At 34.8% G+C, this 25,678-nt stretch overlaps 1 protein-coding gene across 13 annotated transcripts in view; it reads left to right on the top strand.

Annotated features, from left to right (window-relative positions):
- The window catches only part of PHC3 (polyhomeotic homolog 3), a 70,373-nt gene that overhangs the window by 25,636 nt on the left and 19,059 nt on the right, over positions 1-25,678 (top strand). For 10 of the 13 annotated variants that reach the window (XR_004380139.1, XR_004380138.1, XM_032836142.1 and 7 more), the window contains 5 exons: positions 6,421-6,667; positions 13,065-13,936; positions 14,232-14,279; positions 18,925-19,075; positions 23,187-23,437. Coding sequence is in view for 11 of the 13 variants with exons in the window: in XM_032836142.1 (XP_032692033.1) it covers positions 6,421-6,667; positions 13,065-13,936; positions 14,232-14,279; positions 18,925-19,075; positions 23,187-23,437 (1,569 nt within the window). In the remaining 2 variants the exon portion in view is untranslated. The remainder of the gene's footprint in view (positions 1-6,420; positions 6,668-13,064; positions 13,937-14,231; positions 14,280-18,924; positions 19,076-23,186; positions 23,438-25,678) is intronic. The other 3 variants (XM_032836144.1, XM_032836141.1, XM_032836149.1) reach the window with 1 other exon arrangement.

Genomic DNA, 25,678 nt, shown 5'->3' with positions numbered 1-25,678 from the left:
AATTCCGGAACAGGCATGGCTAATTTATAGTGAAAAAAATTGGTGGTACCTAGTTCAGAAGGTGGGAGAGATTGGGGACAGGCATGGGTGAACTTGTATGTGATGGAAATGTTCCATATTTTCATTAAGGCGTTTGTATAACTCTTTGAACTGTTTATTCATTTTATTGTAAGTTACATCTCAGTAAAGTTGACTAAAATGAATTAAATAAATTTTATTTCTTAAAATTAATTTTATTTTTTCAAGTAATTTGTATACCCAGTATGGGGCTCAAACTCACAACCCTGAGATCAAGAGTTGCGTGCTTTACGGACTGAGCCAGCCTGGCACCCTGAATAAATTTTAATTAAAACAATTGAGTAGGGGTGTCTGGGTGGCTCAGTGGGTTAAGCCTCTGCCTTCGGCTCAGGTCATGATTTCAGGGTCCTGGGATCGAGCCCCGCATTGGGCTCTCTGCTCAACAGGGAGCCTGCTTACCCCCCCTTCTTTCTGCCTGCCTCTCCACCTACTTGGGATCTCTCTCTCTCTCTCTCTCTCTGTCAAATAAATAAATAAAAAATCTTAAAAAAAAAACAAACATTTGAGTAGAAGGGGTGCCTGGGTGGTGTGGTTAGTTGAGCGTCTGACTCTTGGTTTTGGCTCGGGTCATGATCTGTGTCATGGAATTGAGCCCCTCTTCAGGCTCTGTGCTTGGCAGGGAGTCTGCTTGAGATTCTCTCTTCTTGTCCCATTGCTACTATCCCACACACACACTCTCTCAAATAAATCTTAAAAAAAAAAAAAAAAACCCAGTTGAGAAGGATATTACTTTGTATGATACTATTTTGGTATTTTTTTCCGTAGCTAATGTTTTAGACTGCATATGGCAGAAATAGGTATAACTTAGTCATCGTTGGCTTTTTGTTTTTAATTTAATCTCAATTTTTTTGGTAAAAGTTAAAAAAATTAGTAGTAATATTCTTTGGTACTTTTCATAGAACCTCTTTATTACTTTATTGAATAATAAAGGCCAATTTTCAATAATAGCATATAAAGATGATGATCATTTAAACTCAGGTTTCTCCTAATGTGCTTTGTGTCCCCATCCACAATTCCTTAATGTTTTTGTACTTTAGTTTCCATATTTACAAAATGAGACCTTTATTACCTTTAAGGTTCTTTGACCTCTAAACCTTTATGATATCTCTTTGTGGAGTGATTTGTTGAAGTAATGATATTCCTATTTTCTTTTGGTTTTATAAAACTCAATAAAGATAGACCATAATCAACTTCCAGAACATGTTAAATTTTATTTTTTATTTTTTCTTGACTTTGTTTCAACTAAGATTTTATTTAATTGGTTTATAAAATGCATACAATAAAACAAGATAAAATAAATTGAAAACATGCATGAAAAAAGCAGAAATCAAAATAGAAAAGTGGCATAGAGTTAGGAGTGAGGGTCCTCTTTAAGTTACACACATGAAATCCTCCATGATTAATTTCAGCTCCCACTTCAATTATTTATTAGTTGTATTAGCCAAGTTATCAAACATTTTTATCATATATATTTGTGTATATATATATATATCTATATCTGTACAGTCGTATATACTTGTAGGGTAAATTGAAGAATGAATAATAATAGATGTGTTTAGTGTCTAGAACATTATAGGTACTCAGTACTTTTTTTTGCAAAAGGAGGAATTGAAAGACTTGGGTTAAAATTCTGACTTCAACAACTGCCAGCTTTGTCACTCACCAGTTGATTGATTTGAACAAGGTCATAGTGTAGCATACTGTTACAAGTTTGGACTCTAGAACTAGACTCTCTTGGTTCAAGTACATGCTCTGCCACTTTTTCATTATATATAATTGACCTCTCCCTCAGTTTCAACAATATAAAATAAATATTTATAAAATGATTCACAGGGTTGTAGTGAGGATTAAATATGTTAGCAATTGAAAAATAAGGGGCGCTTGGGGGGCAGTCAGTTAAGCATCTGACTGTTGGTTTCAGCACAGGTGATGATTGATCTCAGGGTTCCTGAGATGGAGCCCTGCGTTAGACTCCACGCTCAGCAGGGAGTCTGCTTGAGATTCTCTCTCCCTCTTCTCCCACCACACTCTTGCATGCACGTTCTCTCTCACAAATAAATGAATACATCCTTAAAAAATAATTGAAAAATAGAACAGTATCTGATACTTAGCACTCACTAGATATTAGTTGTTATTATTACCTATGCTGAGCCTCAGGTTTTCTTTTTCTAAAGTAAGTTCTACACCCAGTGTGGGGCTTGAATGCATGACCCTTGACATCAGGAGTCTGCATGCTCTAGTGACTGAGCCAGCCAGGTGCCCTGAGCGTCAGTTTCTTTTTTCTTTTCTTTTTTCTTTTTTTGGACATTCTAAAGCTTTCATTAAAGTATAATATACATCCAGAACATATATTAAGTGTTCAACAATCTGTACCAGAATATGCTTACATCCCAAGCACCCAGACCAACAGGGAGAAACTTACCAGGATCCAGAGAAGCCTCCCTGATGGCCTGTTTTGGTCCTGTCATTGCTGCCCCTCAAGAGTCACACTATCCTGACCTATGTTAGTTTTGCCTGTTTTTAAGCTACATTTAAATGAAATTATGTTGGATATAATTTAAGCCTCAGTTTCTTCACTGTGAGCTAGAATAGCTCAGACTTGTGAGAAGGAATAAATGAGACAATACTCAAATGTATTTAGCATAGTGCCTGGCACATATCACAAGCCACTAATCACTATTTTTGTTATGTATTATCTAAAGATAAGTCATGACTTCACTTCTTAGCTTTCAAGTAGCTAATAGTGAAGAGAGAAAGGTAGCCATTTAAGTGATTCACAGTTTCCAAGGTAAAATAAACCAGTTGTTAGAAAAAACAACTAAATGCTCTCTAGAGAGTACTCTAGAGTGTGTCTTGTGTGTTCTCATGGAGAAAACCTCTTAGAGTGTCTTTAGTAGTACTTTTAATGTGAGCATAGTCAAAATAATTTTATAAAAGTGGCTCTTTGGGGTCCAGTTTGATGTGACACAGGTATGTGGCTCTGTGATAATTTGACTTAATTCAAGGATAGACTTTGAGAAACTAAAGGGATGGATTGACCTTTAGGAATTTGTCTACAAATGTTTTTTCTTTGCAGTGCTTTTGAAATGGCAGTAAATGAAGATGACAGTGGTAGGGGACGCTAATACTTTGCATATTCTAGTGGTAACTGTCCTCAAATTTGGGGCTGTTAGTTTTGAAAAACTTTGTGTTCCACTTTGTTAATTTTTCAACTTAATATGAAATTTTTAAAACAAAGAATTTGTAATTGAGAGATGCCAAAGTTGACATTTTATTTTAATGCTCTTTTACAGAAGTTAGTATAACAGTTAATTTTTTCTTAGTATTAAAATTCATTTGTAGCATACTGTCCAAAAATAAGAAATTTGGAATATCTTACCCTTATTTACTATTTTAAATGCACCATCCCTTCTCTCCACCATGACCAAGAAAATAAGTAAAAAGTCTGACTTTCAGAAAGATATAGGACTAAAAGTAGCAAATCTTACTTACCAAGGCTATCAGGGAATGCTTTTAGAATTGAGGAGAAAATAGTCCTTTGGATTTAAAAGCTAGAAACTCAGCTCTGCTGTTGGCAGTGTGACATTAAGTCTTAGTTTCCTCATTTTCAAAGAAGGGATGTTACACAGTAATTCACACAGTATTTGTTAGAGCCAAATTAAATAATAGATATGAGTATTTGAGTAACGCACTATAAAAATGTAATGTGTGAAATTAGCAGAAATAAATCATGTGCAACCTAGATTTTTTAAAAGTCAGAATGTTTCCATAATTTGATCATACGAAAAGTTCAGATGAAATGCAAGTTGGACATTAGAGAACTATTTTGTATCTAGAAAGGGTGGATTCTTCTCAAAAGGGAACGTCTGTCAAGGACATCTGAGTATGTGATCTTTCTATTAACAGCTGAATTAATTCTACTGTACTCCGGGAGTATGGTTGACATGTTTTGAATTTATTATAAATATTTAAGCCAAGATGACCATAGTTATTATGTGGCCATACTCCAAAATTTATTCATATAGATAATGTATATGATACATATAATAAGCACATACATGCATTTTCTTTCAGATTTCCAAAGAACAAAATTATTCTATTAGAAATGGATTGCTGCAGGTTTAGGGTTCATTGTGTGAAATCCTCATATACTGTGAATGTGCTTTTTATTTGAAAGAAAGTTTTCTCGTTTTTCAGATTATAATTTAGCCTTTGAATATCATTATGATTTGGTTCACTTCTAGATCATTTATGGCTGACATTCAGTTTTATGCTGTTTTTTCCCTTCTTGAAAGACTTTAATGTGCCTCCACTAGATACTGGTTGAGATTTTTTTTGGTTAAATATGAACAGATTTTACTGCTTGCCTAAAAAAACTGTAAATAGAACTAAACACTTAGCAAAAAAAAAAAAAAGGCAGTTAATATATATTTTAAAATCAGATGTAGGAGAATATCTCAGACTTGCGGAGTTTCTGTTATGTCTGTAGCACTGAACTGTGGGGAGTACAAAAATGAATGTCAGAGATGAGAGCCTGCCAGCAAGTGTCTCAGCATTTCACAGACACATTAGTAATTCTAAAATAAGCTAGACATATGTCAGTACTGTAGGCCAGTATGTCCAAATTCTGTGGGAAAGGCATTGTAGAGGAGAGGAGAAATTATTTCTAACCAGGAACTTTGGAGAGCCTTCTTTGGGAGAGAGTGGGATTTTACTGGGCTTTGAAGAAAGGATTGGGCTTCAGGAGAATGGCATGTTAGGCAAGAGAAACTTGAGCAGGGGTTCTCTCTGAATGGAGGAAGTATAAGGTGTATTCGGAGAAGGGTGAGCAGAACGGTTTGGCTAGAATGTGAATATTGTGGATTAAAATAGTGGGGAATGGGGCTTAGAGTGGTTTGGGCCTAGACTGTGGAGGGCTTTGAGTGGCAAGCTGAGAAACCTGGATTTTAGCAATTTTATTTTTGTATTAAATTTCAGTAATACCACAATTATTAGTCCACCTACATTGCTATGAAATATTTGACAAAAATCTGAGAAGGCGCTCCATATGGTCTCAGAAAATTCTTTCAGTAGTTTAGAATAGACTGATTCAAGCCTCAACTGCTCTGAAGTGAACATTTGTTCAGCACCTGCTGTTGGCTGCCCACTGCATTTGGCACTTAGGAAGAGAAGTTTTAGCCTGTATCAGTTAAATGATACAGTTGTAGAGCCAGAACACACATGAAACAGGAATGTGCATAAAGCAGCAGTATCTCATTTGCTTTGTCACTTTAGAATCTTTTGCTTCAGTTTCCTTCTCAGGGTCCGTGCTAGCATAAATGTGTTTAATGCATTCATTTCCAGATCGGTAAAAGGTTGGGCAGCTATTGGAGAGGCATTTTCTGTCTTGCCTTTGGATATGGTATAAACCTCAGGTGAAAGTCATTGGGGGATGATCTTGCTACCATCCAGATTGGTGGTATGTTTAGAATAGCCCTGGATGTAGACAGGACTCATGGTGTCTTGGTAGATAGGAGTCTACTCCTGTACAGGAGTCATGGTGTAACCCATTTCGAGGCCCCAATCGAAAGGTCTTTTCAGTTCATGAGAGCTAGTTCTCAAAGCCATGTGAGTATTCCGTAACAACAGGACTTTAAAAAGAAGTTGGGATATGCTTTTAATTATCACAGTGGGCAGGTGATTTGATGAATGAGTTTCCTAATTTACAAGATGAGTGTTCCCTTATAACCTCTGTAGAAGGGGTAGTTTTTGTTTTGTTTTTTTCTTTTTCTTTCTGATCTGTGTGAGGATGACAGTATTGTATATGCACACTCCTAACTGTATGTAGTAACTTCTCACAAGAGGATGAAGCTCTTGTAACCTTCAAGGTTTCACACTCTTGGCCTGGAGGAGTCAGAGTGAAGTTGAAGGGATTGCTCCTTCGCTTACACACCCTGGGCTCTTCTGCCACCGAGGCTTTGATCAAGTTTTCCTTTTTATCTGGAGTACCCTTCTCTCTCCTTCCCTTCGCTTGTCTCTGAGCTGATAATTTCAAAATGCAGTATGTTGCAGTGTGATTTCCTCATGTATATAGTTCATTTGATATATATATACTGTTTTCATTTTGTTCTTAATGATTACCTTAATTCTTTTTAAAAATTTTTACTTAATATTTAAGGTATGATTACTTAGAATAGTAACTCCCCTTTCTTTTAGGGTTAGTCAGTCATTTCAAGTGCTTGGAACTTGATATGTAAAAAACATAATATAAATGTATTGTCATTGTTGTTATAATGGTAATGATTGTCATATCTCAATTAATTCCATCTGTTTCATCCTTATTTTTTGTTGTGTGGTTCTTAGGTTCAGAATTTAACATTACGCAGCCAGAAGTTGGGTGTATTATCTAGCTCACAGAATGGTCCGCCAAAAAGCACTAGTCAAACTCAGTCATTGACAATTTGTCATAACAAAACAACAGTCACCAGTTCTAAAATCAGCCAACGAGATCCTTCTCCAGAAAGTAATAAGAAGGGAGAAAGTCCAAGTCTGGAATCACGAAGCACAGCTGTCACCCGGACATCAAGTATTCACCAGTTAATAGCACCAGGTGGGATAAACTTGTTGGAAGTAGTTGCATTTTTCACTTTATCATCAGGCAGAGCAAAACAAAAGATGTCTATTATGTGAACAAAATTACTTTTAAAAACATTTTTAAATGTGAATTTCATGAGTTTAAAAAAAAAAACAGTATTGTAGTTGAAAAAAGAGAAATCAAAAGAGCCCAATAGCTAAAACAAATAATAATAATAAAATAAATTTTTTTGGTTAATTGACATTTGATTAACATCTTCATTATGTGCTGGTCTTTCATTGTATTGGTAAAACCAATAGCTTTTATTTTTTATTTACTTAATTAAAAAAAATTCTAACTCCTGTAGAGTTAACGTACAGTGTTATATTAGTTCCAGGTGTATAATATAGTGATTCAGCAATTCTGTATATTACTCCATGCTCATCAAGAAAAGCTTACTCTTAATCCCCATCACCTATTTTACCTGTTCCCATCTCCCTCCAGTCCCCTCTGGTAACCATCTGCTTGTTCTCTATAGTTAAGATTCTATTTTTTGGTTTGTCTCTATTTTTTTTTCTTTGTTAAATTCCACATATGAGGGAAGTCATATGGTGTTTCTTTCTCCGACTTATTTCACTTAGCATTATATTCTCTAGCTCTGTCTATATTGTTGCAAATGGCAAGATTTCATTCTTTTGTATGGCTGAATAAATTTGTGTGTGTGTGTGTGCGTGTGCGTGTGTATCACATCTTCTTTATCCATTCATCTGTTGATGGACACTTGGGCTGCTTCCATAATTTGGCTGTTGTAAATAATGCTGCAGTAAATAGTGATGTAGGTATCCTTTCAAATTAGTGTTTTCATATTCTTTGGGTAAATACCCAGTACTGTGATTACTGGATTGTAGGATAGTACTATTTTTAATTTTTTGAGGAACCTCTGTACTATTTCCCACAGTGGCTGCACCAGTTTGCCTTCCACCAACTGTGCCAGAGGGTTCCTTTTTCTCCACATCCTTGTCAACTCTTGTTTCTTGAAAAACCTTTTAGTTTAAGGAAAAAAAAAAGATTTGCCTGTAGTTTATTTAATAAGCTTTAGTGGGACAGAACTAAAAGCTCTTAAAAAAGCACATTTTTTTAAAGTTATCATTAGTGAGTGGAGTTTACCACTTTACAAAAATAAGGATTTTGTATAATTATTTTTCTTACGATGTTGCTTTTTTTCCATCTCTGAGAGGAAGATGTCAGGCAATCAACTAAGTCATTTTCATTCTCATCCACCTTTGAATCCTGTATGTGCTCTCTCTGCTATCCACAAGATGAGATCCTTCATGGTTCTTAGGCTGAAAATGTTGGGGCCATCCAGAGTGAGTTTCCTTACCACCTCTTCTGTTCATCTCAGAATTACTCAGTGTTAAGCTTCCTTCACTTCTAATAAGATACGGAGTTACTCGTTTTCTACTTTAAAGTTAACACTGTTTGCTTGTGTCACCAATTGTATCTTTTTTACCAGCTCCTAACCTTCTCTTATAGTTGTTATATAATCTTTTGTCTCCCTCGTGCTGGATCCCTTCCTTTGCTTCTCAGCCATACTTGTATCTCTTCTGTAATATATCTGCATATGTTTTTATTCCAGTCCAGCTATTGTTTATTGAAAGTATGTGTGTGTGTTATGCACTGGGCTAGACACCACATATATTTCATTAAAAAAAAAAAAAAGTCCTCCCTTAATTCAACTTCATCAAGCACCTTCTTTCTGTCTTTTTATAACTACGTACTACTTTTTAAAGATTCATTTTATACTGTTGAAGTCTGCTTTTTCTCCACCTAAGTCTGTTTTTCTTGCATGTTTCCTCTGTGCTAATATTGCTTGCATTCTCTGTAGTACCCAATCTCAGTGTCTTAGAATTGTTTGATATTCCCCTAGTTAGAAATCTCATCACTTCGAACTGTGTAGTGTTTTTATGTTTTTTTGTGGTCCTTTTTCTCTTATAGTTATTTGTATACTTACTAATCTTAGTTTTTGTACTGTATAATAAGCTCTTTGAGAGTAGGATGATAATAATGAACACTTATGTGTCAGGTACTTTACAGTTATTAACTTCTTTAATCCTCTTTCGTTTCACCTTTTCACCCTTTTTTCTTGACAGCACTAAGTTGTGCCTTATATGTACTTATTTACATTAGGTGGACAGTAACTATTTGGTGGATTAATAGTTGGTCTATTTTTCCATTTGAATTTTGGAAATTACAGCACAATTTTTTTTTTTTTTTCCATTCAAACTGGGTATCACTGTTTGGAATTCTTAAATCTGAATCTTTATAAATTAATAAGTCCATTCATAGTATAGTGTGATGTGAATTCTTTTTTATAAACATCTGTGTGCCTAGGTCCTGCTCTCTGTATGGCTTGATAACAGGATTTTTGTACTCTACTGTTTAGAGTATTTTCAGCCTCAATCCAGCCTCTGGCCAGTTTTGATAGGCATCATAGTGGAGCATTAGTGACTCGCTGCACTTGACATGACTGCTTGGGACAATTTTTAGTGATTATAGTTTTGATAGATTATAATGGGGGGTAGGTTAATTTCCTTCCATAGAGAATGCTCCCTTTAGATAAAGCTAGGACCTCTTGCAGGGTTAGTTGGTTCAAGCAAGGAGATTACTTTTAGATTTTCAGTTCTCCTGAGCTCCCAATACCTGGTTCTAAGTTGACAATTACTCTTCTGCTTTTCTTTAATTGATAGTGTGGTAGGATCCCTATCATTGCCTTCCTCTGATGGCCAGTATTTTATGTAGGTTTGGAGGAGACCAGTAAGCTAAAACCATCAGACTCTCAGGACATTTGCAGTGCCAAAATTAGATCTCTTAAGTGTGTTAACCAAACTCCAATTTCCCGTGGTGGTGTTGATTAGAAGTAAAACCAAATGAAATACCCTAAGCCACAAAAACCTTTGCAGTTACTAAACTTATAAATTCACTCAGTCCTTACACTGCAGTTATTCAAAGCAGTTTGTATCTTCTGGCTAGGCAATAGCTGAATTTTTCCACTCTTAGTTTTTCTGCTCATGTTGGTGAGAAGTTAGTCTGAAGTTAAGGGATTTTTTTGTTGTTGTTGTTGTTTTTGAGATTCTTGGTAATTTATCCTGTTCCTCAGTTAGAAAATGCTTATTTATATAGGTCACTTTCAAATATGAAAAAAATCTACTGGTATTCTACTGTAGCGTAGACTAATAATTATTATAATGGATATGGTTATTGTTTCCTTATACTTATTTCTAAGATGCTAAAATCATTTGGTTTTCTTCATTTCTTCTTGAATTTGTAGCTCTCACTTGATAGTTAATCTATTTTTAATATATAAAATAAAGGTGAATTTTAACCATATGACTGGAAATTATCACTAACTGTATTCGAGTTCAAGTTTTTATAGCAGTTTTTAGAGCTTTTATGACATCAGTTGGAAAAAATATATACCAAACTTTTTGTAGACATTAATTTAATATGTAGTGAAAAGCCTATGCTAGTCTGCTCAGGCTGCCATAAAGGATATCATAGACTAGGTGGCTTAAACAGTAGAACATTATTTTCTCAGTTCTGGAGGCTGAAAAACCCAAGATCAAGTTCTGGCAGTGTTCATTTTTTGATGAGAGCTCTCTTCAAGGCTTGCAGATGGCTACCTTCTTGCTGTGTCCTCACATGGTCTTTCATCTGAGTGCTGGGAGAGAGGATAGTGAGCTTTTTGCTCTTCTTTTAAAGGACCCCACCCTTCTGAACCTCATTTAACCTTAATTACTTCCGTAGAGGCCCCATTACCAAATGTAGTCACAGGAGGTTTAGGGTTTCAACATACACATTTTTGGGCACTCAAACATTCAATCCATAATAGGAACCCAGACTCAGCTAGGGACTCTGGGTTCTTTTACACCCAGGGCTGCCCCTCAATAGCTGGGTGATTTCAGGCAATGGATTTAACTGGCCAGTTCCTTCTCCAATAATATATTGGATTAATGTAATACCCTGTCTACCTCATAAGGTTGTTGTAACTACTTAGTACAATAATGTGTTTAATAATTTACAATAATATATAATTATTTAATAATATATTTAACTGTAAGTAATTACATAAAGAGCTCTATATATGTGAGAGATGATGCCAATCATTAATTCTCCAAATAAAGTCCATCCTGACAATAATAAAAGGTTTATTAAAATTGGAGAAGTTAACAAACATGGTATCATTCTCCAGAGCACTAGGGCTTTTCTTATACAGAAGTATGGTTTCAGATAGCCTCACAATTATTCTCTAATATATTTTCTTGTCACTTGGGCTTAGGGACTAATATAAAATATATAGATTCACTTTGATTTCTGATCAAAGAAAAGCTTAATTTAGGTGAAAGTGTTAATTGAATACTATTAAATTACCAGTTCTAGAGTATAAAAAAAGATCGCTTACTGGGACGCTTGGGTGGCTCAGTTGGTTAAGCGGTTGCCTTCGGCTCGGGTCATGATCCCAGTGTCCTGGGATCGAGTCCCATATCGGGCTCCTTGCTCTGCAGGGAGCCTGCTTCTCCCTCTGCCTCTACCTGCCTCTCTGCCTATTTGTGATCTCTGTCTCTCTCTCACATAAAGAAATAAATATATATGTATGCTTAAAAAAAAAATCGCTTACTAACTAGAGCTGAGAAAGAACTTTTATTCCATAAATGTGATACCCATTGTACATCAAGAATATGGTATTTTAGTTATAACTTTAAAAATTGAATTAAAGTGGCTCTTTGCTGTTATGATGGCAAAACCTCTATTTCCCCTTATGTAAAAGAGGAAAAATAATACCTACCTATTCCACAGGCGTTTTGTGAGAACAAATGAGAGAAATGTGAAAGCACCTTGAGCCCTTTGAAGGAAAGGCACTCTAGGATTCTGAGATTTTAATTGAATGCCCTGTAGTGTAGAGTCCTTATCAACACATTTATAAAGTGCTGGCATAAAATTTTCAGTCTTAGTTTGAAGTGCTAGTCTAGTTATGTGAAAATTACTTTGTTAGGTGAATGTTTAGAATGAATCTTTATTTTTTTAAAAAATAGAATTGGTGGATATTTTTTGAACCTTTTAAGTGCCTGTGTTTTGAGATGTTAATCAGGTGTTAATTTCCTTAAAGGACCCCCCAATTTTAAATGATAACTAAGCAAATGCAAGAATGTTAAAAAGTTGTTAACAAGTTTTTATAAGGCCTTTGTCACAAATGTGGTTAGTAGATGTAAGATGTTACAACCTTTATCTTAACATTCTGAGATTAAGAAAGTTTTGCCCTCTCTTTAGACCTATTTTAAATGCATACAGCCTTTGTATGATAGTAAGAAATCTTTTCAGTTTATCTTCTAGTGAACCCTATTTCCATTTATATTTAGAGAGGGTTTCACCAGCACCTCCCTCTGCGTAAACATACGAACTAGCGTGCAGAAGAGGCATGATAACGGACAACTATTTACTACTTGATTTTGCTAATTCTTATATATACTATCCCTGTTGTGAGTGACTCCTCTGTGGAAAAAAAACAGATGCTGTCTTTTATAGATTACTGCAAGGTTTTTTGTTGTTTTTGTTGGTTTTTTTTTTTGGGTGGGGCAGGGGAGAAGTAAAACAAGATCCTTTATTTAGACAGCATGAACTTATTGCCGCCCAACTAGTGTTGTCCTGGGTTTGGAATGGCCCCGGAAACTTTATTTCTTAGTTACACTGATTATTCAGCAGTGCTGTAGAATTCACACAAGTGTTTTGCTTAGTTAAATTAACTTGTTATACAAAACATTTTCTGTTCCTGGGTCCAATAATACCAACTTTTCATCTTGTCTCAAATTTGGAAACTTACTTGGGAACCTTTATAAATAATTACATTGGCTGTTAGTTGGAAGACTGTTTAGACATAGACTAGAAAGTTATGAGACCTTTATTTTATGAATTTTGATACTGCATTTTTATGATTTTGAAGTTATTTTTATAGATCTTATATTTGTTCTGGGATACTCCTCTTCTCCCCAGAGAAGGAATTCAGATAAACTTTGTTTAAAGTTAATGCAGATTTTCTGGTAACTTCAATAAGAATAAATTTAATAAGAATAAATTGTGTATATTTAATAATTTAATAAGAATAAATCGTGTATATTTCAGATGTATGAATCAATTGTTTTAGGCCGTTTTTTCTTTTGGGGCTTATCACAGCTATAGTCTGTTTCATGAAATCTTAGTAGTTTTCCAAGGAAAAGTTGTTTGTCATTCTATTTTCAAATCACTCTTGTCGGGAAGACTTGTAATAGATTTTTGGTGATTAAGACCTTCTGATGTGAAAACTTTCCTCTTTTAGATTTGTTTATAAATTTTTAGGCTATTTTTGGAAGAAAATACTAATTGTCATTTTTTTCTCTCACAGCTTCATATCCTCCAATTCAGCCTCATCCTCTAATAAAACATCAGCAGATTCCTCTTCATTCACCACCTCCCAAGGTTTCCCATCATCAGCTGATATTACAGCAGCAGCAACAGCAAATTCAGCCAATCACACTTCAAAATCCAACTCAAGACCCACCCCCATCCCAGCACTGTATGCCACTCCAAAACCATGGCCTTCCTCCAGCTCCTAGTAATGCCCAGTCACAGCATTGTTCGCCAATTCAGAGCCATCCCCCTCCTTTAACAATGTCTCCTAGCCAGTCACAGTCAGCACAGCAGTCTGTAGTGGTGTCTCCCCCGCCGCCTCATTCTCCAAGTCAGTCTCCTACTATAATTATCCATCCACAGGCCCTTATTCAGCCACATTCTCTTGTGTCCTCGGCTCTCCAGCCAGGGCCAAACCTGCAGCAGTCCACTGCTAATCAGGTGCAGCCTACAGCACAGCTGAATCTTCCATCCCATCTTCCACTTCCAGCTTCCCCTGTTGTGCACATTGGCCCAGTTCAGCAGTCCGCTTTGGTGTCCCCAGGTCAGCAGATTGTGTCTCCAGCATCACACCAGCAGTATTCAACCCTGCAGTCCTCTCCAATCCCAATTGCAACCCCTCCGCAGATGTCGGCATCTCCTCCAGCTCAGATTCCACCACTGCCCTTGCAGTCTATGCAGTCTTTACAAGTGCAGCCTGAAATTCTATCCCAGGGCCAGGTTTTGGTGCAGAATGCTTTGGTGTCGGAAGAGGAGCTTCCAGCTGCAGAAGCTTTGGTCCAGTTGCCATTTCAGACTCTTCCTCCTCCACAGACTGTTGCGGTAAACCTACAAGTACAACCACCAGCACCTGTTGATCCACCAGTGGTAAGCCCTTGGAAGCTCTTTGACTTTCTTGCTGAACTGAGAGTAAAAACTATTTTCTCCCACGTTATGTTATATTGCTAGATCTAAATGCCTTTGAATTTAAAAAGCTTGAAATTTCCATCTGTCAGTGTCTGACAAACATGCTGTATGGGCAAAAAAAAAAAAAAATGCCATTTGTTATAGTATGGTTGCATGCTTGATAATTTGTGATGGTTATTAAAGTCCCTCGTTAATTTTATTACTATTTAAACAAATCCATCTGCTATCTTTACAGAGTTGATTTTTTTTCCCCAAGGGAATGCATTTGAACCAGTGTCATCTGCACAAAGTTTTTTCTCTTAAGGTGATTATCCTTCATAGATCCCTTCTGTTGGCTTGTATGTTCTTAAACGTATGGTTTATCTACCTAACCTTTTTGGTTGTGTGCATTCTGAAGTCCTGGGCCTTTATGGGCTTTGGTTTCAAGGTGGAGGTATGCTTGTATGATGTAATTTTGGGGTAAAATTATATTGTGTAATTAAATTTTGTAGAAAAGACATTTACTCCAGGAGAGAATGCAGCTTTGCGAAACATCAGTAGCAAGAATTATTAAATCAGACAGGTGGTCTAGGAGGGCAAGTTGGGCATCTGGGCCCAGAGGCACCAGCAGTGGGGTGTTCGTGGGCGCAGTCACCAAGGTACAATTTGGTATTGTTCCTGTCTGCAGAGGTGCATTTGGCTCTGTGGTCTGCCCTGAGATTCTGTGAATTTCCTTTAAAAAATTTTATTTTTCTACTTACATTAGCTAAAATGGATTCCATTGTTTGTCATTGAGACTCTCTCTGATAAGTCCTTTAAATAACACTGAAGAGGGGCGCCTGGGTGGCTCAGTGGGTTAAAGCCTCTGCCTTCGGCTCAGGTCATGATCCCAGGGTGCTGGGATCGAGCCCCGCATCGCATCGGGCTCTCTGCTCCGCAGGGAGCCTGCTTCCTCCCCTCTCTCTGCCTGCCTCTCTGCCTACTTGTGATCTCTGTCAAATAAATAAATAAAATCTTAAAAAAAAAATCTTAAAAAAAAAATTGTCTAAAAGACTTTTCAAATTTGTAAAATAATTTATAATAAAAATTGAAATAAGGTCTCTAAATGTCTAGGCAGAATGCTCAAATTAATAATGAATTTATAATTGAGGAAAATAGTCTTCCCAAAGAAGGTTTCATATCAGATTTCACTGAAAAGATTTTATCACTTAAAATTAATAATCATTAATTCAGAAAGGAAAGGAGTTTCAAAGTCTCTTCCTTAGTGGGAAACATTTTAGTTTTCAGGATGCAAATTTATAGATTCTTTATTCTTATCATCCCCATTTATGTTAATAGTCATAAAAATAAAGAAATAGGCATAAAGAAAGACTTCCACTTCTAATTTACCTTTATTAAAAACAGCTCAATAGGAACAATAGGCATCTAGAAAAAAGTTTGTCATTCATTTCTCATGTATCTTTTTTTAGATTTTTGAAGAATTTACGAGTATTTTAATATAAAACATAGGCTCCCAAGTATACAGTAATTTCTAAGAAATTTTAAATTTATATTCTTTCTAGCTCAGTGATTTGGGTTTTAATAAGTAAAAAGTAAAATTTCTTAGTATGCCTTCTAATTTTCTAATTATTTTTATTAGGGGAAACTTTGGAGGAACATATTTGGGATAGGAATACCAACATAATAAGACATTAAAGCTAAAAAATTTGAGGTCTTGGTAGTTCTTGCTGTCTTCTTTTAAAAACTATTTAAAAAAAAAATCTAGATTTTTCTCATTTTTGGAAGTTTTTGTTTTCCCTCACGAAAGAGTAACTTATGCTGTTGTCACTGGTGTGCTCATACTTGCTATGGATGTTCCTATGTTATTTTTCTTACCTTTTATGTTTCTTTTAGTACCATACCCTATTTATTAAGTTACTCTGTTTTTCTTTCATTGCCTTTGATCTTTTTTTTTTTTTATCAAATCATGTTTCTTCATGAATTATGTATCTCTTCACAGTTACCTGGTTGTTTCAAACATTTAAAGATAATATTTATTTACTTCTTAAGAGATGTGAAATTTTAAAAGATTAAGTGTGAATTGTCAAAGTAAAAGTGTATTTTTTAAAAAATATATTTATAAAAGATACATTTATAAAACTAAGATTTTTCGGGCGCCTGGGTGGCTCAGTGGGTTAAGCCGCTGCCTTCGGCTCAGGTCATGATCTCAGGGTCCTGGGATCGAGTCCCGCATCGGGCTCTCTGCTCAGCAGGGAGCCTGCTTCTCTCTCTCTCTGCCTGCCTCTTTGTCTACTTGTGATCTCTCTCTGTCAAATAAATAAAATCTTTAAAAAAAAAAAAAACTAAGATTTTTCATTGACATTTGTGTATGATAAGATATGTGAGAGTAGATAATTTAGAACTAGTAAATGTTCTACAGTTTATTTAGGAAAGGAAGACAGATGGGACTAATGTATTTTATTGAGGTAAGTTTGGCACTCATTGCTGGTTTTAGAATAGTTGTTGTTGTGAGCTAAACAGAAATTGTGTTGTGCAGTCTTCTAATGATCTTGTGAGTAAAACCTCCATTTCTTTGCTTTATTCAATAGTTGAGTTGTTGCACTTGGATTTTTTTATGCTCATGGTGCCAGATGTCTGTGACAGATGTTGTTGCCTACTTCTTTTATTAACCTATTTTGCCTTTACATAGCAGATTTGGAAGAAAGTATATATAGTTAGGCTTACCTATAAAGAATGACAAATATTTTATAATATTCTTTGATGGATTATTTCAGTATGTGCTGTTTATGTTATGACTCTTATCCTTTAAAACTCTTAAATTATTTTTTAAAACAGAGTTTTTAAACTCAAAAATCAAACTTAGATTCCTTAAAAGTTACTGTAGTATGTTTTAAAAATTTCTGACAACATTAATATTAAAGAGAGAATTTCAACATTTTAAGAAAAGATAATATCTAATAAAGGAATGTTACACAGATAAAATTGAACTGGTTGATAAAACCATACTTGTCTAATTACCTCTGAATCAACATCCCTACCACTGCCAAGTTAAGGTAATCCCGACAGCAGTTGCTCCTCAGTAGAAGATTTTATTGTTTTTTCCTTTAACCCCCTGACATTTCTTTTGGATGACTTTCCTTGTATTGGACATTATTGTCATTAAAAGAAATTATCATTGTACTGTATAATAATAAGCAGCTGTTTTTACTTCTGAGCATCCAGACATGAGGCAGGGAATCTCTTGGTGAAACAGGTTTCCAGGTACAGGGTTGGCAGCAAATAACTTAAAAATGTAGTCTACTTTGTTGAATCAGATCACAGTTCTGGATATTATAATTGGTATAAGATTATCAGTAACTGGAAGATTCTTAAACTTTTTTTTTTTTTTTAGGATTTCTAAATTTTTAAACAAAGGAAAAGATATGTTTTTCTTTTTAAGATGTTTTATTCTTTTTTTTTTTTTTAAGATTTTATTTATTTAGTTGAGAGAGACAGACAGCAAAAGAGAGCAGGACAGGGAGGAGAGGGAGAACCAGGCTCCCTGCTGAGCGGGGAGCACATTGTGAGACTCGATGTTAGAACGCTGGGATCATGACCTGAGATGAAGGCAGATGCTTAACTGACTGAGCCACCCAGGCGTCCTGAGATATTTATTCTTAATAGAGGCTTGGAAAATTAGTTTTTTTTTTTTTAAACTCTATCACTGTTGCTAGATTTATTCCTTTGTAGATGAAACTTGATAGTCCTTTTAATAACACATGCTTTATGCTGGTTTTAATAATTTTAACCATTTTTGTATTTAACTTTATATATTTCAAATCACCAGACCTTTTCAGTAGTTTGATTAAAAATACATGTAATATTAGATATCACAAAGTTTTTTGTGAATGTTGAGAGATTCTTGTTTCAATGTTTATTAGAAATATTAATCAGTTTAGGTAAGTAATCTTAAAAACTCAGGACCTTCGTAAATTTAAGTAATAAGCTTTGTATATAAAAGAAAGGAAAGGAACTGCTTTGTGGCTTTGTTTTTAGTAGCCTGTCATTTTTCAAAAATAATGGTTAAGTGTGATGACAAAATAGTCTAAAAGTGGCCTTGGGAAACAGTCTTAAGTTTAATGAATAATTAATAAGTTATATTAAGTTACATAGTACCTTCTTGGATTGAGTCCATGTTTTCTTCTTACAGTGTGCTCTTTAGCATTAGATAACAAGGTTGTTAAGTTAAAAACTTAAAAACTTTATAAGGAACAGTATTAAAGAACTAAAAATAATATGTTAAATGGCTTATTAGGAGGGGTGTGTGTGTGTGTGTGTGTGTGTGTGTATGTATGTATATTATTTCAAGGACATATATTTTCTGTTTACCTGGTACTAGCTTATAAAACTTCATTAGATTCTTGAGTAGATCAGAAAATTAAAGATATAATTGCATACCTTTTTTGTATGTTTTCAGATATTTTCATAATTTAATCTTCAGTTCACATGAATATAATAAAGAAGAGCCTGGGGTATCATCCTTTAAACAGTTCCTGATATATGTCATTTTGGAGATTTACGTAGTGGGCTTGTGAAAAATACTAGTATTTATTTTGACTTATGACAGTTGAAGTTAATAGAAACAACAGTAAATTCCCTAAATAGTTATTTGAATGTATAAAGTCAAAACTTTTTTTTAATTCTCAAAATTAAAAATATGCTCTGATTTGACTTTCACCTTTTTGAAACTTTAGTACTTTGTATCTTAGATACTGATCCACAGCTTTCTTTTAGTGAAATATTGTCAAGCATTATGAAAAGCCTCATTTAGGCTGTTTTAAAGTTTTCCTTTCAGTCTGTCAAATAATCATTCTGTCTTTTTAAAATTTAAAACACTTAAAGTTTATTTTTTTTTTTTTCAGTTAAGTTAGAAACACCTTAGTAAGTGTATTTTTAGAAACATTTTAAGGTCGTGGGGTTTGTCATTGCAGGTTTATCAAGTAGAAGATGTGTGTGAAGAAGAAATGCCTGAAGAGTCAGATGAATGTGTCCGGATGGACAGAACCCCACCACCACCCACACTGTCTCCAGCAGCTATAACTGTGGGGAGAGAAGATTTGACTTCTGAACATCCTTTGTTAGGTAAGGAAATACCTAAATTTTGGACAATTTTCTATTAGGTAAATGTTAATAATAAAGTTTAGTAAACTTAATGAAGTTTAATAACTGGAAATAGTATTAAGCTATTGTGTAATTACAGCAAAATACAGATAGAATTCAAGATTTTTTTTAAAATGAGGAACAGTTAAAACAGTTAATGAGGAACCACCCAAATAAAAAACATTCTGTAGCATTCTAATTTTTGGAAGTTTGCACAGATATATTTTATATACCCATTCAGATTCATGTGTCAAGCTATTGTTTAAAAATTAGAATAAGTTAGAATAATTCATTAAAATTAGAATAAATCAGAGTACTATTAAAAGATTCCAGTTATGCTTTCCAGAAATCACAAAGCATTCTGAGTCATATCTGACATTCCTCATAATTGCTTATGATCCAGGCTGAGTCTGTTTTTAAAAGTCTTCACTTCTTTCCTAGACAGTTCTTAAATTAAACCTCACTAATTTTCACTAGAGACATGGATTAAAAAATTCTTGGCCTTAAGCATTTAAATTTTTATTCATTACTTTAGTGCTACTCATGCTGTGTGCTCCTCACAATGTTAAAGTGACTGTGAATCCTAGGTGTTTTACTAAAACATTAGTATGACCTAGAGCCCAGTGTCTAGGTCCTAAAAAAGACAATAGTCCATGTTAGATTTTTATTTTTATTTATTTAATAAGAACTTTTCTTTCTTTTTTTTTTTCCCCTTTAAATGTGGGGCTTGAACTCATGACCCCGAGATCAAGAGCTGCATGCTCTACTATCAAATTCTTTAAAAATTTATGAATAATTTATTTAGATTGGGGATGGCAAACTATAGCTCATGCTTTAAATCTTTCCTGCTGCCTGTTTTTGCATGGCCCATGAGCTGAGGATGGTTTTAAAATTTTTAAATGGTTGAAAAAAAATCAAAAGAAAAGTAATATTTTATGCCACGTGAAAATCATGCTGAATTCAAATTTCATTGTCCATAAAAACATTCTGTATAACACAGCTGCCTTTACGTATTCGAATATTGTCTTTACTTTTGCATTACTGTGGCAAAGAGTAGTTGCAGAGCCCATATAGCTCTTCATAGAAAGTTTGCTGACCCTTGACCCAGATAATCCTAACCTTGATTCAGTCTTGCTTGTAAGTATTTCGTTTTCCTGAACTCCTCATGGCCCTTGTGATTATTTACAGTAAACAAGAACCACCATCACCTAACTGCAAACAAACTGTAACAGGACATTGACTTTGCTACCAAAGATACCCTTGCCCTCTCTCTTTTTTTTTCAAGTGTGCCAGTGCTCTCACCCTTCCCTTCTCTCTGATTTCCTTCTTTATTATCAGTGCGAATCTCTGGAAAGCACAGAAGGGGGAAAATCAGTTTTCTTCCAATATTTTCTCCCTGCTGAGAAATAGAAAATGTTTAGTCAGTAAAATGATATAAAATGTTTAAGACAAGTTTAATACTATTGCCTGTGTTTATTCATAGTAATACCACAAAAGATAGATTTAGGAAAATCTATAGTATTAAATCTCTGTAGTTTCTCTGAACTGAAAATGGATTTAATGTTGCTGCAGATTGCCTGGAGTTTGATTTAAAGGCAGGAATAAAAGTTTAATTAGATACTAACCTTGCATTGTGAGCGTGATTTAATTACCTAAAAAGCATTATTAATGGTAACACAAAGAAAATTTAAACACTTCTGAAATATTGGAACACAAAGACATCTTCATATTTTTTTCCTCAAGAATTCAGGGCAAGATCCTGTCAAGCAAATCCCTCTGGCTAAATTGTCTGAGTACAATGTAGACTTCTGAATGTTCCTGTAATTTACTTCATACTTACTACAGTGTGTATGAGGGGAAAAGCAAGCACAAATTGACTTTTAGAATAACTTTCATTAAATCATGAAATAAACTGACTTGCAAAAATAGAGGAATTTATTTCCATCCAGTATTCAGTTTTTATAAATCTTTAAAAATTTTTTAGAAGTGAAAAGCATCCATAAAAAAAGGTGGAAAAAGCTCATAGATCTTGCTTAGAAAATGAGACTGTGAATAGGCAGAGTTCTGTCAGTTGTGTTTTCTCTCCCAGTTATCTTAAATCTAGAGAGTGTAATAATTGTGTTTTTGTTCTGCTGTAATACATCAGTGTTTGTCATATGTTTTATTTTAACAGCTGATTATACACTGGCAAGTAACAGCTCTTAGCTTATTCAAAAAGTTAGTAACTTACAGCTCTAGTTTTAACAACACTTAGGATGTTAGAAGATGGGCGCATAAGCAGTATCTTTTATTTATTTATTTATTTGACAGAGGGACAGAGGGAGGGCACAGTTGCGGGGAGGGCCTGAGGGAGAGGGAATCTCAAGCAGATTCTGTTGAGCTGGGAGCCTGACATGGGGCTCAGTGTCACAACCCTGAGATCATGATCTGAGCCAAAACCAAGAGTCAAATGCTTAACAGATTGAGCCACCCAGGTGCCCTAAGGTGGCTTTTACTTCTAAAATAACAAAGTATCTATAAATCTGTAAGGGGCATTAAAATTTTATCTTATTTTTCAGTATCCCATAGATTTATATTTTCCTTCAAACAGACAAAAATACCTTTCAGTCCCACGTTAGAGTTTTATAATTTTTATCCCTTTTCCTCTAGGAGTAAATGTGAAAATTTGGTATGTAGGATAGGATTTTCCTGGAGTTCTCCAGTTTGGTAAAGCAGGTGTACAATACTGTGTTTGTTCCCCAAATCAGCAAACTAGCATTTTCTGTTGACTTTCTTGTTTAGTTTTTAATAAGGGATTGTGTAATTTTAAACTGTTTTTCCAGTGTAAATTACCTTGGTGGATTATTTGATATGGCATTAATAAATGCCATATAATAGTGCTGTGATAAGCTATATTATGATATTAATCACAGTTTCTGAGTGTAAATTGTTAGAGGTTTTCCATTTCTGAGATTATACAGATGATCAGTACACTATTTTCTTAGCTGAAATTTTATTCTTTAGGGATTCCTATTCTCTACCCAACTGGGCTGTATTTTGAGCATCTTTGATAGTGGTGTTAACCCTTTTCTTACTAGTGGAGAGGAGTTACCCCAGCAGTTAAGGACCCCTTGGGTTAGTATCCCAGCTCCATTACATAATTAGTTGTGTGCCCTTGGGTAAGTTACTTTCTTTTTCTGTTTCCACACTATGAAATGGAGATAACAACAGTACCTACTCTTGGGCTAGTTTTGAGAGTTAAATGAGTTACAGGATGTGAGGCATTTACACAGTACCTGGCATGTAAGTGTTCAGTAAGTTGTAGTATTATCTTGAGACATATGCTGTTTTTTTGTTACTTTTTTTAGACATCTGTAATCACGGATATTTTTAGCTGCCAGCCGGTTCCATCTATCCACTTTAGTACATACAGTCAGTGAAGGTTTGATGCTATCATATGGGTAGGTAAAGTCTGTCATAGGCTGTGGGGTCTCTCTTATTGTGGTCTTTGGAGGTTGAAGGGGAGGGATCACAGTGATCTAACCCGATATTTTGCAGTTGCCTGATATTAAAGTGCTCCCCCAAACCGACATACACAGTGTCACTGAAGAGTTGTTAAAAAAATTGTGCATGGATTTGGATTAGCCTTACTACATGAAATAAAGATGATGCTGTGTAATCCTGTAAAAATCTCTACTTATTCTGTGGATTTGATGATCCTTTTTTATTTAAGAATACTTTCAGAGTACTTTTCCCCCCATGCATCTGGAATATAGAAACAGGAACATAGGGAATTTAATATTTGTGTAGCTTGAAATTTTTTTTAAAAAGCAACAGTTTTCATAATCATTCTGAAATTGACATTCTGAAACACTTTTCATATCTTACAGGACAGTTCTTTTAACCAGGGTTGGAACAATCACTTTGAGCAAGTTATTCCCTTCTGTAAAGTGGGGATAGTAGTAGCTTCTATCTCATGAGATTAAATGAAAGTTCTTAGAATGGTGTTTTAAAGCACCAGATGTGGACTTTTATTGTTAATAATGTTTATTCTGGAATTTTTTTTCTTGCCGCACAGAATGCTAAAGATAAAAAAAATGACTTTTTGTTTCAGAGCAAGTGGAATTACCTGCTGTGGCATCAGTCAGTGCTTCAGTAATTAAATCTCCATCAGATCCTTCACATGTTTCTGTTCCTCCACCTCCACTCTTACTTCCAGCTGCTACCACAAGGAGTAATAGTACGTCGGTGCCCAGCAGCATTCCCAGTATAGAAAACAAACCTCCACAGGCTATTGTTAAACCACAGATCTTAACCCATGTTATTGAAGGCTTTGTGATTCAGGAGGGATTGGAGCCATTTCCTGTAAGTAGTAAGCAAATTTGTATTTTTTCAATTATTCAAGTGGCATTATCTTTAAATGTAGTATATTTGTTCTTTAATAAAATGCTAATAATTTTATTTCAAAAAAGTTGTCAATCTCTTATTTAGAATTTCTCTATATGTTCTTTATATATTTCTAGAATTTTTATGCTAGCTATATATAAACTAAGGAAAAAATTTCAGGATATTAAGGATATCAATTTTATAATTTTTAGAGAAAGATAATGGGAAGTTTACTCCAGTGAAATAAAATTTTTTCTTTTTTTAAGAGGACTGAAATGACACCTAAAGTACATTATTTTTTTTAAAAATGATGTTTCTTATATAATGCATACTTTGTGAACTTTAACTTGAGTTCATTAAATAATAATTTCCCAATGATCTGATACTTCTGAAGTTACCCAGTTGATGGTTTATAATTAGCAAGTAGATTTTCTCATTCTTAAATCTCAGCCTTCAGTCAAATTTTAAAAATGCCTTAAAATCTTCACTTCACGTTGGAGATGTTATTTCTGTCACCATAAGTCTTATAAGTTGAGACTAGCTGTATATAATTTATATGCTAATATCTAGAGATGAATATTTTTCCATAGAAAATAAATCAAAGAAAAGTGGCCAAAGTCAAAGCCAAAATCTAAGATAAGAAAACAAAATAATTCATTTCAAAGGCATTTTATACCCATTTTTTTTAGATTCATGGGTGGTGAAGATTTTGCATTGTGTTCGTGGGTTGCCTCATCATTTGCTCTTGTATTCAGTTAACTGTGTTTTAAATTTGGATCTCCTATAAGAATTCTGAGAGTGGAGCAATAGTCTTTTTTCCCTGCTCCTCAGGGTTTGGATCTTGACAGTGCTGCATACAATAATCTTTGTTAAGTCACTCAACCTTTATGATCTTAAGTTTTGCTCATCTGGCAAACAGAGATGATACTTGGCTGTGAGGGTTATTGTGAGGATTAGATGTGTGCACGTTGTTCTGTGTAGTTCCTGGCACTTGTACCCAGAGCTTCTATTATTAACAGTGACAGTTACAACTTTTTTTCTGATTACAAAATTAATAATGTATTATTTTAAATGGAAAATATGAGAAATATACAGAGCAGATAATTCCCAGTAACACCACATGTGTATTATTTTATATATATATTTCATATGATCAAGATTATTATATATAGGGGCACCTGGGTGGCTCAGTGGGTTAAGCCTCTGCCTTCGGCTCAGGTCATGATCTCAGGGTCCTGGGATGGAGCCCCGCATCGGGCTCTCTGCTCGTCAGTGAGCCTGCTTCCCCCTCTCTCTGCCTGCCTCTCTGCCTACTTGTGCTCTCTCTCTCTCTCTCTCTCTGTCAAATAAATAAATAAATAAAATCTTTAAAAAAAAAAAAAAGATTATTATATATATAGTTCTGCTTCTGTCACTTAGGATATTTAGAGCTTTTGTTTTTTTGTATGATTAATAGTACTTTGGAAACATTTTGAAAGGTTACATAACACTCCACTTTATGGAAACCATAATTTATGTAATCCTTGCATTATTGTTAGACATTTTAGGTTTCCATATTTAGTAATTTCTTTAGCACGAATTCCTAGAAGTACAGATATTGAATCACATTACATATGTATTCATAAGGCTCATGATATATATTGCCAAATTATTTTCTAGAAAGATTACTTATTTGCAGGGCGCCTGGGTGGCTCAATGGGTTAAACCTCTGCCTTCGGCTCAGGTCATCATCCCAGGGTCCTGGAATCGAGCCCCATGTCGGGTTCTCTGCTCAGCGGGAAGCCTGCTTCCCCCTCTCTGCCTGCCTCTCTGCCTACTTGTGATCTCTGTCTGTCAAACAAATAAATAAAATCTTAAAAAAAAAAAAAAGATTACTTATTTGCTTTATTTTTATTTTTAAAGATTTTATTTTTAAGTAATCTCTACACCCAATGTGGGACTCAAATGCACAACCCCAGGATCAAGAATTACATGCTCTTCTGACAGGGGCTACCAGGTGCTCCTGGGAAGATTATTTAAATACAGTCTCACACCAGAAGTGTAAACTCTTAGCAGCACTGAGTATTACAGTTTCTTCAGTAATACCCTTTGTAAATTTTACTTGAGGTATATTAAATATGCTAACTGAAATGAACAAAATTTAAGAATTCATGGTGGATAATTCTCTGACGTTAAATGTAGAAATTTACAAATTTACAATAAGCTATCGTTCACCATCTG

Source organism: Lontra canadensis, unplaced genomic scaffold (genome assembly GCF_010015895.1).
Source record: "Lontra canadensis isolate GAN:19392208 unplaced genomic scaffold, GSC_riverotter_1.0 scaffold90, whole genome shotgun sequence".
Lineage (NCBI taxonomy): Eukaryota > Metazoa > Chordata > Mammalia > Carnivora > Mustelidae > Lontra > Lontra canadensis.
This window is presented reverse-complemented; position numbering and strand designations above follow the sequence as displayed.